Source organism: Marmota monax, unplaced genomic scaffold (genome assembly GCF_021218885.2).
Source record: "Marmota monax isolate L192 unplaced genomic scaffold, Marmota_monax_Labrador192_F-V1.1 WCK01_AAM20220418_F8-fsc00001, whole genome shotgun sequence".
NCBI classification, from domain to species: Eukaryota; Metazoa; Chordata; class Mammalia; order Rodentia; family Sciuridae; genus Marmota; species Marmota monax.
In genome coordinates, this window is record NW_026693777.1 from 56290228 (window position 1) to 56304979 (window position 14752).

Sequence of the window (14752 nt, forward strand, 5' to 3'; positions counted from 1 at the left end):
CATCCACATTTTTACATAATGCCCTATTAGTAACTGTTGTATTCTGCTACCTTTCCTATCCTCTACTATCCCCCCTGCCCTCCCCTCCCATCTTCTCTCTACCCCATCTACTGTAATTCATTTCTCTCCTTGTTTATTTTCCCATTCCCCTCACAACCTCTTATATGTAATTTTGTATAACAATGAGGGTCTCCCTCCATTACCATGCAATTTCCCTTTTCTCTCCTTTTCCCTCCCACCTCATGACTCTGTTTAATGTTAATCTTTTCTTCCTGCTCTTCCTCCCTGAAAACTCTTAACTTTAATATGATAAATATTGTAAGATAAGCATAGGATATTGAGGGAACACAAGGCCTGCCTGCCTGCCTGTCCTCATCTTGAGGAAGAGTTTAGAGAAGACATTCTGGGAGGATTCATCTGAGCTAAAGTTTGAAAATGAATACCTTATCAAAAGTGGGGTAAAAAAAAAGAGGGCACACCTAACAGAAGGAGTGCAAAGATAGTTTTAAAGGCAAGACAGACCATGACAACATCTAGAAAGGAAGTATGAATATTCCGGGAATAAAGCACAGGAGCCAAGGGACAGCATTTCATGGAATGTGAAGAATGAAGAACTAAATAGTAGGCCTGGGCCAAATAAAAAGTGGCCAATATGAGAAAGCTGGAGTTTTATCCTCAAAGTAATGAGGAACCACTGAATAATTTTACAAAAGAGTAAGATGATTGAATTGTGGTTTTAGAGTACTATGGCAATGAAACATAGTAGTTAAGATCTCAGGCCCTGGGATTTGAGTTCTTCACCACTTACTAGCTGGGCAAACTTGAATATGTTACCAAAGCACATGTTATTTAACCTCTCTGATGATCAATTCATTTAATGTAAAGCTAGAATGTTAATAACATCTAATTCATATGATTACTAAGAAAATTAAGGCAGGTGATCCATTTAAACCACTTAGAAAAGTACTTGGTAAGTACTTAGCAGATGATAGTTATTTATCATTAGAAGTGACAATGTGGATGGATTAAGAGGGAAAAAAGAAGAGGCCAGGAAACTAGGAAGAGGGTTACTATAAGAATCAAAAAGAGGGGCTGGGATTGTGGCTCATCTTGCACGTTCAAGGTCCTGGGTTCCATCCTCAGCACCACATAAAAATAAATAAAATAAAGGTATTGTGTTCAACTACCATGAAAAAAAAAAACCAAGATATAAGGAAAAAAAAAACCTAAACTAAAGATTCACTATGGAAAGGTCAAGAAAGCAGTGGGCTTAAAACATTAAGGAGACAGATATTCTAGGACTTTGAGACAGTGTTGAGGAATGAGTTTAGACCACTCGACAAATGATAGTCATGTTCATTGGCAGGGGATACTGGAGAGAGTATACTGGTCATCTCGGAGTTAGATACCTTTTGTTCAACATGTTAAAAGCAAAATTCATTTATGTATCCTTCATAAATCCACTCCTATCTATTCTTCCCTTGTATCTGTGACACTATTTTCTTGTGATTTTGCTCCTACCTCTCAGACAACTCCTTTTACATTGTGCTTTTCAGGGTCTTCATTTCCCTTTTGTTGGATAGATGTTAGTATTTCCAAAGTTCATGGTTTTAATTGTTTTCTCACTTTTCACTGTCTCCTGGGTGAGCTCATGTGCTCCCAAGACATTAATTAGTATTTACCTGTTTACTGACGACTTCCAGATCTCTATTTCTGGCCTCAGTTCCAAACCTCAGTATATCCATTGCGTACACTAGAATATTCCAGAGGGATATCAATTCTAAGTGTTTAAAACAAACTCACTTTCCTGATAATCTGCTTACCCTGTCCATGAACCAACTTTAAAAACAAAAATAAAAACTAAACCTTTCCTTCGACTTTCTCTCACTAGCTCTTCCTCCCTGATTCTGTGACTACATAAATTATGTTCCATCTAAGCTTAATCCAAATCCTCCATAGACTCATCCCATTAAGACAGTCTGTATTTTATAGTAAAGTCTAATTTTAGTACTTTCAGGACATTTCTGTTAAAATCCCATTCTAAACTACATCCTTATCTCTCCTATGTTATTTCTAACTCCAGTTAAAAGCATTCCATATGAGATGAAATGCTCTCAAACTCCTTCTGCATCTCTAAATTTCTGTTTCTCTCTATTCTTTTTCTTTAAGACCAATCCTCCATAAGTATCCTTGATGCTAACCTTACCCTTCTCTAAGCTTCAGAGACCCAGTTTATGAAAATAGGATCCTTGTCAGTCTCATCCCAAACTACTGGAACAGTGAGTGCCTAGCACATGATAGGTATTAGAAAATATGTACTGAATGCTTCACTAATTAATGAGCAATCCTTTCTGCTACCTTTTCAGTTTTTCCCTCTCCTTCCACATTATCTACAAATAGTTTTAAATTTTTTCCCCCAATGGAGAAAAAAAGAAGAAGCCAGGAAACTAGGGAAAAAAAAACACTCCTAGAAACTTTCTTTTGACTCTTTTCAAACTATTTGTTACATCTTCCTACCACACATCTTTTTAGCCACATCTATATCATTTAATTTTTGGCACATTAATCATCAATGCTTTATACTGTGGTTTTCTACCAAAAGTGCCTTCTCGAAATCCCCAGAGACCATTTCTCATTCCTTTTCATCCTTTTTAAAAAACATTTATTTTTTAGTTGTAATTGGACACAATACCTTTATTTATTTATTTTTATGTGGTGCTGAGGATCAAACTCAGTGCCTCACACATGCTAGCAAGTGCTCTACCACTGAGCCACAACCCCAGCCCCATCTTTTTTTTTTTTAATATTTTTAGTTGTTGATGGACATAATACCTTTATTTATTTTTATGTGGTGCTAGAATCCAACCCAGTGTCTCAAACATACTAGGCAAGCACTCTACCTCTGAGCAACCCCTTCCTTCTACATCACTTAATACAAAAGAACACAAACCATATCTAAAACTTTTCTCTAGGAGGTTTTTCTTGACTGCCTTATAGATAGTAATTATATTTTAAGGAAATAAAGGAACATATAACCTAACACTCAAAGTTTCTATTTGTGTCTTTTAACTTTTCTCCATTGGGAAAACAAAAAACAAAACTTAAAACAGTTTGTAAGGGGGCTGGGGCTGTAGCTCAGTGGTAGAGTGCTTGCCTAGCACGTGTGAGGCACTGGCTTCGATCCTCAGCACAACATATAAATAAATAAATAAAGGTATTGTGTTCATGTATGATTAAATAAAATATTTTTAAAAGGACAAAAAAAAAATCACTTGTAGGGCTGGGGCTGGGGCTCAGTAGTAGAGTGCTCACCTAGCACGAGTGAGGCCCTGGGTTCGATCCTTAGCACCACATAAAATAAATAAATAAAATAAAGATGATATTGTGTCCAACTAAAAAAATAAATATTAAAAAAAAAAACTTGTAGATTTACAGAAAAAATCCAATGTAGAAGGAGTAAGGGAAACTGAAAAGGTAACAGAAAGGATAATTCATTCAGTAATGAAGAATTCAGTATGTTTTCTAATGCCTACCATGTGTTAGGCATTTATTCCACAGTGTCAAGTGTCCTGTACTAAGTTGATCATTTCTTGAGGATAGGTGTCAAGTCTTTTTTTTAATTTTGGTACTGGGGATTGAACCCTGGGATGCTTTGCTACTAAGCTATATCCCCAGCCATTTTTAGTTTTTATTTGAAGCAGGGTCTTGATAAGTTGCTAATGCTGGCCTTGAGCATGTGATCCTCCTGCCTCAGCCTCCCGAGTCACTAGGATTACAGGCATATACCACCATACCTGGCTGTGTCATAGTCTTCTTAATGTATTCCCACAATCTGGCACTGTGACTACTTAATAAATACATGCTGAATAAAGAAATGAATAATGCCTACACATCAATATCGAAAAGAGTTCTAAGAATACTACAGAATGGGAATGTTTATTTAAAAATAAGGATTACAGGTGACATTCTAAGGGAAAAGGGCAAGCTTTTGCAGTTTGAGGGGCTGTGGACAATTAGAATGCAACATAAAGATATTACTGAATTAATTAATGTATTTACTCCTCCATTAATTAATCTGACATTTACTACTGCCAAGGCAACTAAAAAGATAATTAAGATATAGTATGTCTTTATGGATTTATCTTGTAATTAAGAGCTCAGAGTTAAAGGGTGGTAAGCACTGGGGGGGAAATATGAATAAGACATTGTGTCACTAAATAGTGATTCAGACTCTAATGTTATAACATCAGGAAAAGTTTGGAAAACCACAAATCAACTTTTTCTGGTCCACTCTCCTTCGAAATTAGGTCCACAAACCACAGTTTTCAAACTTTTGCATATATAAGGATCACCTGGGAATCTCATTAAAGATGCAAGGAAACTTTCCTTGATATCTTGATTCTGTGGATCTAGGATTTTACAGTTACTAAGTACAACAGGTGAATATGATGCTTTTAGTTTAGGGAGCATATTATGATAAAGTCCTCAATCATTAATGTTGTCATAATTGGGTCAAATCTGAGTTCCACCTAAAATATTACTCTTTAAATAATTAATTTAAATTGAAATATGTATATGCATAAGCAAGGAGTTTCAAGGGTTTTTTTGTTTGTTTGTTTTTGGTAATACACATGAAATAAAGAACCATTTAAAAAGATCTGTCTGGGCTGGGGATGTGGCTCAAGCGGTAGCACGCTTGGCTGGCATGCTCGAGGCGCTGGGTTCGATCCTCAGCACCACATAAAAATAAAATAAAGATGTTGTGTCCACTGAAAACTAAAAAATAAATATTAAAAAAAATTCTCTCTCTCTCTCTCTTAAAAAAAAAAAAGATCTGTCTATATACATCAGTGGGTGAGAAGAAGTTTGAGAAGTACTGCTCAAGAGTTTATAATCTAACACAACTTGCATATGCAGTTAATGATGCAAATAACAAAAAGTTCCAGGGCAGTGAAGTTCAACAGAACTATGTTTCAGAATATTCTGGTACATTTTGTGGATTATGAAATAACCTACAAAATATCTCTTAAACTGTTGATTATTAGAAAATGACTTATAAAAACCCTCTTCATGAAACAAAAATTGACTTAAAAAAAAGTGTTTTGTCTTTTATTCTGGTACTTAACTCTCAGAATATTCTTGATCTGACATCTGAGTCAAATCCCAATAGGTAAGGTATGAGACTTAAAAGCAGCAGTTGGTACAAAATGATGATATATCTGTGCTCTTGACCCACAATAAAATACTCATCCATTTTATTTAGAATTAAATTTGATTTAAGACTGATAATTGAATTCAAAGGTATAAACTTCATAGCTCTTTTCCTTAAACTTCAAAGCAATTTATAATAATAGGCAAAATAATACAGCAAAAATCTCAGGAGAAATATTGTAGCTCAGAAATGCCTACTTTTTAAGAGCTTTGGCAACTTATTTATTTATTTATTTTGGTACTGGGGATTGAACTCAGGGCGCTTAACCACCAAGATCCATTCCAGCTGTTTATTTTGAGACAGAGTTCACTAAGTTGCTGAGGCTGGCTTTGAACTTGTGATCCTACTGCCTCGGCCTCCTGTTCTGCTGGAATTATAGGCTTGCAACACTGCATCTGGCTTTGGCAACTCTTAACTACAAACAGAAGGATGAAATATTTCACCAAATGAAAGGCTGTGATATTAAGCCTTTAAAAACAATACTCTAAATTATGGGGTTTTTTTAATATTTATTTTTTAGTTTTCGATGGACACAACATCTTTATTTTATTTTTATTTGGTGCTGAGGATCGAACCCAGCGCCCCAAGCATGCCAGGTGAGCATGCTATGGCTTGAGCCATATCCCCAGCCCCTTGTTTTTGTTTTTTTTTAATGGCTGAGAAAATCAGTTCTACCTCAAGACCCATGACTGGATGTCTTGGAGATCACATTGTCAGTGAGTCCACACCAGTTCTATGTATGTTTAATCTGCAGTTGCATTCTATAAAAAGATCAATGAATGACTGTAGTTCTTGATCTCTGTATTACCTAAGTCAAATTAAATTTACCTTATTACTTACTGATTTATAAAGCAATTTACCCTTTTTTTGGATGAAAGGATTATTTCAATAGCCTCCTAACTAATCTCCCCGATTTAGCACTTGTTCTCTACAGTCTATTTTCTGTAAAACCACTAGAGAAGCCCCATTAAAAATGTCAGATTGCTCTTCTGCACAAAACTGTCCAGTCCCTATCAGAGTAAAAGCCTGTTTTAAATGGTTCACAAGGCCTTCCAATACACAATAATCCCATCCCTTTGCCCATCTCATACAACTCTTCACTTGCTAACTTCACTACAGTTACAACAGCTTCTTTGCTGTTGCTTGAATACTGCCTAGGTATATTTCAGACCCAGAGTCTTTGCATTTGCTGTTCCTTTTGCTGAGAGTGCTTTTTTCACAGTCATCACAAGGATCTACTATACAGTTTCCTTTAGGTCTTGGATCAAACAAATATCACCTTCCCATATAAAGCCTTCTTCCTCACCCATACTATCCTTTTTCTCTGTTTTTTTTTTTTTTTTTTTTTTTTGGTATGTTTGTTGGTTTTGGTTTTGTTTTTACCATTTGACATTCTATCCTTTTTGTTTATCAAGTGTTTAACCCACAAGAGTGTGAACACCTTCTGGGTGAAGATCATCTATTTTTTTTTTATTCAGCACCAAGAACAATGTCTAGTACATAGTAAATGTTCAATAAATATTTGCTTAACGAACAAACATTACTCAGATTTGGAGACTTTCAGTCTGAACCCTATTGAGAGCTGGGCATAAGAGCTGGAAAGTATTCACAAATTTCCAAATGGTATTTGGCGTTTGTGAACTTGCAGCAGCATCTTTTGTCTAATACCTGGTTCTGATTTTTCTTAGTAAGACGGCAGTACAACTCTTAACTAGTTTGCAAGAAAGAGGAAACCCTATCATGCCTGATTAGATGATTGTTCATAAAGAAATAAAGAAAACGCCTTGTGAATTTATATAGTTTCTTCTCTTAATCTTAAGGAAAACAAAAATGAGTGTCTGTTGCATTGGGAGGGGGTCGGGAGGGGTGAAGGGCTGGGAGGGACGCGAAAGCCTGAAGACCTTCAAGAGTCAACTCTCCTGCAATCCAACTTACTTTTATGGGGGGGGGGGGGCATCCTTCGAGGTCTCTGCCAGGGGTGCCTCTTTCTCACCCTCTGAGGTGCCTATTGTGCTGAGTGTTAAGGATGAGGTGAGGCGGGAGAGGGTATGAAGGGATGCTGAGTGCGGCTCCAACTGCCTCCCAACACGAAGTCGCTAGGGGAGGGCTCGGCGCGAGTGTCTATGGGCCAGCGGGCGCCGGGGCCGCGCGTCTCGGACCGCAGCTCGGCCCTGGGGCGCGGGCGGGACGCGGGCTGCGCGGAGTTAGGCCCGGACCGAGCCCCGTGGCCTCCCGGCTGCCGGGCACGCGGCCCCGCGCACCGCACTCACCCCGGCCCCCCCAGTCCTGCGCCCTTCTCGGTTACCTCGAACTCTCTTCAGCGAAATAGGATCCTTCTCCTGTTCTGCTGACATTACAGACCGCCAAGCATGACTCCCCCCCAGGCCGCGGGAATTCGGTCTCTTTGATGCGGCGAAGGCGGCTCCTCCTCCTCGCGGGGCCGCTGCGGCTGTGAGGCGAGCCTCGGCGCCCAGGCGCAGCCGAGGGCGGCGGGGACGCGGGCCGACTTTGCAAAGTTTGGGAGGAGGACGAGGCCTCGGGGCGGCGGGGCAGCGTGCGGGGACTCCCCCGGCTCAGTGGCAGCGGCCGGGAGCGCGGCCTGGGGGCGGCCCCCAGCCCAGGGCCGGCATGTGCGAGGACGAAGCCGCCGCCACCGCCGATGCCACCTCCCACTCCTTCTTCTTCGCCGCCGCTGACAGGGGAGGCAGGAGGCGGGCGGCGCGGCCCTGGCGGCGCACTCACAGCGCCCTCTGAGGAGGAGGTCTGCGCTCTCGCCGCTCCCGAGTCGCAGACACAAAAGCCCCCAGCCTGGAGCCGCCTGCAAAACCCGCTCCGGGGCGGGCGAGGGACGTGGCGCGGCCCCGCGGCTTCCCCGCCCTGCGCTCCCAGCCCCGCGCGGGGACGGGCTTCGGGGGGGGCGGGGGCCGCTGCCTCGTCCCGCGGCGCCTCCCGCCGCCGCCGCCGCCTCGCGCTCCGCCTCGGCCCAGCCCCCACGGCCCGCGCGCGCCTCTCACTCCGCGCCGGGGCTCGCGGGCCCGCGGCCCTGGCAGCCCGGGCGGGCAGCGCGCGCCGAGGGGCCGCCCCGCCCCGCGCCCCGCTCTCCCTCGCCGGCCGCCGGGCCCAAGGACGCCCGGCGCAGTGGCCAGCGCGCCCGACCGAGCTTCGGGGAGGAAGTGGCATCTCCCAACTTCTTCGGAAGCCACAGCAGGCATCTTGGCCTCGCAGCCAGGGATATGAAAGAGGAACGTACGAAGCGAGAAAACTTTGTAAGCGGGAGCTGTAGAGTTCTCGGCGGGCATGTGGAACCCCAGATTCCCCGACTCGGTGTCCGTGGTCTGGACACCTGTTTCTGCAGTGTCCCAACCTGATGTTTTAACGGCTTACCTGCTCCAGAAAGAGCGACGTGGGGTAGAAGCCATGCGCCGGCTGGACCTCACGTAGACGTTAAATATTAGGAGGACTCTCGGTGACATTGTAGGTTAGATTTGACCACAGGTCCACATTAGTCGTTTGGGCTCTGTGACCTGAGACGATTCAGGGAACATCTCTGAATCTCAGTTTTCTGATCTGTAAAAGGCAGTGAGGCTTCATCTCCAAGGTCCCTTTTAGCTGTGACATTCTTGATATACTTTCATGAAACAGGTCCCTGTTTCCTTTGTTTTCTAGTTATCCTACTAAAGAGAATTTGTAGGTGCAGATTCTAATCTCCAATCAGGTAAAACACGGCTTATTTTGATGTCAAAGTAACTGAAAAGGACTCATTAAGCATGTGAGAACCTAAAACTAACAGGACAAGACTCAGAACTTATTCAGTTACCCAGACCATAATGTCAAAGAGAATGGATGTAAACATAGAGCCAGTGTATAGTCCTATAGACTTACCAGCTAGACAACAGACCCGCAGCACAGCATAGGAACCTGCTTTTTAAAGGCAAACACGACTCTGATATCTAATGGAGCCGGTGGGGTTGGAATTCCTAATTAGAAGATTCACTAGGATAGGATGGGGAAAATGTTGATACAGGAGACACAACAGAGGAGAAGGGGTTTCCCCAACTAGAATATAAGCTCTACGAAGGCAGAAATTTTGTCCCGTCTGCTGCTGTGTTGTCTGGTACCTAACCGGCACATAGTAGGTGTTCAAAACATACTTGTTGAATGACTATATGAATAAATAGACTAGAACTGGCCCTGTTACAAATGGGATTCTCATGGTGTGATAAAGTCAAAGCAAATGGCAAATATGATAAAGCAAATTGGATCTAACATCCTACTTCAAAGGATTGTTGAGGGCAGATGTAAAAGCTCTTTGGAAAAGTCAATATAAAAACATACATTTATATCAGTCAATATGAAAACATAAATAAACCTTAGTGCAAAGAGAACAGTTGAGAAAAAAATCATTGCTAAGAGATTTTAAGTTCTTTATTATAACTTCCTAAGGCTAGAGACTAAAAAGTAAGTCAAAAGAAACTGGCCTCTTTTCAATGGTTGATCAAGAATTAAAAGACCATCCTACTTGGACATCATTTTTTAAGATCAATTTAATTTAAAAATCCTGGCTTCTGGCTTGCACATATCAAAATTATCTGGAAAACATTCCTAAACTTAAGATTCCCAAACTCCCCTCCAGATTTACTGAATCAGGATCTCTGGGAATGAGGTCTGGAAATGTCTTTAAATGCTCTCTAAGGTGATTCAAAAGCAATAAACAGATTCGGTGACCTGTTTTTATGAATGGTATGAAATGAAGCATTGTTACTCAAAGATGTAGAAAAGTTATTGAGACAATAATTCTTCTTCTTAAAGAGTTCACAGTGCAAAGGATAAAGTAGAGGTTTAAACTAACATTGACGATGCACACGGCCAAGCACTGCACTCGACTACCATGTCAGCACAGGAGAGAAACCCTCTACCCAGTTATAGAGGCAGAGGGCTGGTGACCTTTAAAAAATGTATATGGACTGGGGTTGTGACTCAGTGGTAGAGTGCTTGCCTCACACGTGTGAGGCCCTGGGTTCAATCCTCAGCACTACATAAAAATAAACAAAATAAAGGTATTGTGTCCACCCACAACTAATAAATAAATATATGTGTGTGTGTGTGTGTGCATATATATATATATATATATATATATATATATATATATATATATATATAAAGAATGTTTATGAATAATTACTAGGAGCTGGGGCAAGGATAGATAATGGGGAATTATTGTTAAATAGGTAAGAAGTTTCAGTTTGGAATGATAAATATTTTCTGGAGATGGATAGTGGTGATGGTTGCACAATAGTGTAATTAATACCACTGAACTGTACTTTTCAAATTGTATGTTCATGTATTTTAACCACAAAAAAGAGGAGGGGGAGAACTTAAAATTAGCTAAACAGATTGGAAGAGCAAATGGAGTCTTATGATTAGTGGGAACCAAATTTCCAAAGGAAAAGAGGGGGTGAAAAAGTATGAATCTTTTAGAGACCTTAAGTTGTTAACAGTGGCTAGAACATAAGGTACCTTTTGAGAAGTGGCAGGAGCTGATTTCCAGAAAGTATACAGGGACCAGATCTCTGAAAGTCATTGCAAGTCATACTAAGAATTTTTTTTTTCACGAAAGCAATAGGGAAACACTGAAAAGTTTAACTAGGTGAGTGACATATTTAGTTCTGTAATTGAGATCATTCTCCCTACAAGGTAAAGGACAGATTGGATCAGCACAAAACATTTCTGTCTACCAGGCATGGTGGTGCACACCACTAGTCCCAGCTATTCAGGACACTAAGGCAGGAGAATCACTTTTTTTTTTTTTTTTTTCAGGAGAATCACTTTAACCCATAAGTTCAAGACCAACCTGGGCAACATAGCAAAATCCCTGTCTCCAAAAACGTGTATATGTGTGCTGCTACAGCATATAACAAAATACCACAAGCTGGTTTATTTATTAAGAAAATTAATTTGGTTTTCTCACAGTTCTGAGAAATAAATTTTCCTGGGTAGGAAGCTCAGCATCTGGTGCCAGCATCTGGCGAGGGCTGCTCGGCTGCTCTCCACTTTGAAGATAGCGTCTTGAATGCTGCATCCAGAGTGCAACAGTGCATTCTCACATGGCAAAAGGTGAAAAGGCAAAAAATGTCTGAACTCCCTCCATCAAGCCCTTTTATAACGACACCTTATCCTGTTAGTGAGGGAGGAGACCTTATGGTTTAATGACCTCTTAAAGGTCCCACTTCCTAATCCGATCACATTAATAGCACCTAAGTTGTGAAGAAGGTACATTCAAACCATAGCAATTAGGAAATAATATATAAAATGAGGCAAGAGATCAGCGAGGGTCTTATACACTAAAGTAGAGTAGTGGAGAGGGATTACAGAGAATGGTGGCAAAAACTGACATCATGGTCAGTTTGGATGTGGAGTATGAGGGACAAATCAAGAATTTGCTCCCAGACTTAATTCAGCTGACAGAGAATACAGGAAGAGAAGATTTGTTAGCAATGGGTGGTGAGGTCAAGATGAGGTCAGTTTTGAACACCTTGAGTCTGAAGTGGGGAAGTCTTGCAGACAGATATACTAATGAATAATTCCCAAAGCCATACATATACCAACACATGAAATTACATTAACAGTTATGAGTTAACTTATATCAGTTTCACTTAAACAGTTATAATAACCTTATGCTGCATAACAAACAACCCCCAAACTTGATGGCTTAAAGAAAAATTTATTTGCTCATGATCCTATGGATAAGCAATTTGTGCTGAGCTAGAGTGGTTTTTCTCAACACCACATAGTGATGGCTGGGTGGACTCAAGAATTGGTGGTCAGCTAGTGGCCTTACTTTCATGTCTGGTGGTTGGCTGGTCGTCAGCAGGAACAATAAAGGAAACCGAACTGTTAGGATCCAGCCAGCTAGTCTGGGCTCTTTCATATGGTAGTGGTTATGGGATTTCCAAATGCACCAAGAGGGCAAATCCTAACTTGTGAGTACTTTTCAAGGCTTTGCTTATGTCTCATTGGCTAAAGCAATTAATTTGGCCAAACCTAAAGTCACTGAGGGACTGGATTACCCAAGGATTTGGATACAAGAGAAGCAGAACAAATTGGGATCATTACTGCATCAATCTATCACATATGTCCTTATTCTTGTGGCTCCTGAGGATAAGGGGGGTGGAAGAGGGAGACAGGAACACATGCTGCTCTTAAACAAATACTTTTACTCCCTCACAACATCTGTCATGTTCTTATACTCTTGTTCAATTTTGGAAATGTCAGTTTCCCATGAAGACCTATCAATATGCCTCACCACTGGTATTGATACCTAATATCCTGGATATAACATGACGTGGCCAGATACCAATCCTTAAGTATCAAAATAAAGCTGAAGTCTCACTGTGTTGAAGTGTGGCTCCAATCCATGCAGAAGTGAGGCAAATTAAGCTCTCTGCCCAGCCTAAATACTCTCCTTATGTCCCCAATATGACAGAATTCCTACTAAAAATATCCTTTCACCTTGCTGTCGTCATATCCATGGGACTTGGTTATGAGTTCCAGACTTGATCTTTATATCTCTTACTAAAAAGATGCAGCTAAGTGTTCTTGTGGGCCCACTCAACGGTTTAGAAACCATACTTGAACACGCGTAAAGCTCAATAGAATATAAAAATGAGGTTAGAGCAAGGATAGGCAAACTTTTGTGAAGGGCCAGATAATGAAGCTCACAGGCTTTTCGGGTGATATGTCCTCTACCACAGCTACTCAGCAATATAAAAGCAACCATAGATAATCTGTAAACAAGTAGGTATAGTTGTGTTCCAATAATTTATTTATCAATGAGATTGTCTCCTATTTGGCCATTCTCCTGTGTGCGCCACTCACTGCATGATAGTCTGGTGCCCTGTTTGCAGCCTTTATCAGCCTCCTCTGCCACACAACAAACCTGACCTGCAGCCACAGTTCCCACTGCCACTGCCTTGGGACCTGCTCTATGATTAGGCCGCAATCATCAATGAGCAAACATATTTCTCAGTTCTGTGGTTATAGATTTATGGAGTTTCTGAAGGACAATGGAGGTTGCTGCCAGACACAATGTGACTTCTATGCAGACAAGTGAACTGTAGAAATTCATTACTATGCCACCAAGAAGCCCCCATAAGGGTAGTTAACTTGGACACAGAAGTGTTGGATTGAAATTCACAGAGCATTTTATAAAAGTTCTGACTTGGATGGGGTAAACCTCAGGGCATTTCTGTTCTATTGTCTCAGTATTACTGGATGGGAGAATTACTGCTGCTTCTTAGCAGGTTCATTTCATTTCCCATTCCTCCCAACTTCATACTCAAAGCATTGATAATATCAAATGGAGTATGTTGACATTGACATCAGTTACTTTGCATCATTTCTGTACTTAATTTTTTAAATTCTTTCAAAACCCTATTGTGTGTTTTTTTGTTTGTTTGTTTGTTTTGTTGTTGTTTTTTAACTAAATTAACATGGCTCAAATAAACTGTCCTGCTCCTGTTGGAAGTCAAGTAGACGAACTAAAGAGTACTTTTTACACACAATCCAACCAATGCAACCTTAAACAAACTTATACAGGAACTTAAGAAATATGGTATTACCATAATAGTAAGAGTAAGTGAAGCAACCTGTGACACTACTCATGTTTTGTTTTTTGGTAGTGTCGAGAATTGAACACAAGGGTGTCATTCTTTCCAGGCAAGCAGTCTACCATTTAGCCACATCTCCAGCCCCATACTCATGTTCTTGATTGGCCTTTTGATGATGGTTCACCACTGTTCAACCAGATTGTTGATAACTGGTTAAGTCTTGTAAAAATTAAGCTTCATGAAGAACCTAGTTGTTGTATCACTGTCCATTGTCTTGCAGACCTTGGAAGAGCTCCAGTGCTTGTTGCCCTAGCATTAATTGAAGGTGGAATGAAATATGAAGGTGCAACATAATTCATAAGACAAAAGCAGCAAGCAACTTTTGTAGCTGGAGAAGTACAGTCAGAAAATGTAGCTGTGCTTTAAAGACTCAAGAGGTAATAGAAACAACTGTTGGGTTCAATAAAACTCAGGCAACTGATGCTTCTGCATTGTAAGTGGAACTTGAGAAGGGACCTTTGACGTGCATATTGGGCCAACATGTTGGTGTGGTGAATAAGTCTAATGGAAGCTTCCATAGCAGTACTGGAAAGCAGTTTCACCAGGCTGCAAGCTGGACAGAATTCAACCTCTATGTTTGGGTTATAATCAACATATTTAAACACTTAGCAAAAGATTCCTTGCTGTTCAGCATTTAAAATGTGGTTATTATTTGTTCAATTGACCTTTCCTGAAATCATGTGGTATTGAGTTAATGAATTTAAATTTCTTTCTATGCCAGAATCTTAATATATAAGACATTTAGAAAAATTAGGTGCCAAAATACCCAGTGCAATAATTTTCAGTATCAAACAAACCAAAAACTCTAGAAACTAAGAACACTCTAGACCTTAGTGATTTATTTTTTCAGTCATTTCAAACATTGCAGGGCCTA

General features: G+C 40.7%; 1 protein-coding gene and 1 pseudogene across 1 annotated transcript in view; one reads left to right on the forward strand and one right to left on the reverse strand.

The window, feature by feature from the left end:
- Nucleotides 1–8079, reverse strand: part of Pygo1 (pygopus family PHD finger 1) — a 37360-nt gene extending 29281 nt beyond the window's left edge. The window contains exon 1 of the mRNA XM_046461732.2: nt 7518–8079. Coding sequence (XP_046317688.1) covers nt 7518–7566 — 49 coding nt within the window. The 5' untranslated portion in view covers nt 7567–8079. The remainder of the gene's footprint in view (nt 1–7517) is intronic.
- A 5622-nt stretch (nt 8080–13701) lies between these two features.
- On the forward strand, nt 13702–14284 carry LOC124104806 (protein tyrosine phosphatase type IVA 1-like; annotated as a pseudogene).
- Nucleotides 14285–14752: the final 468 nt, after the last annotated feature.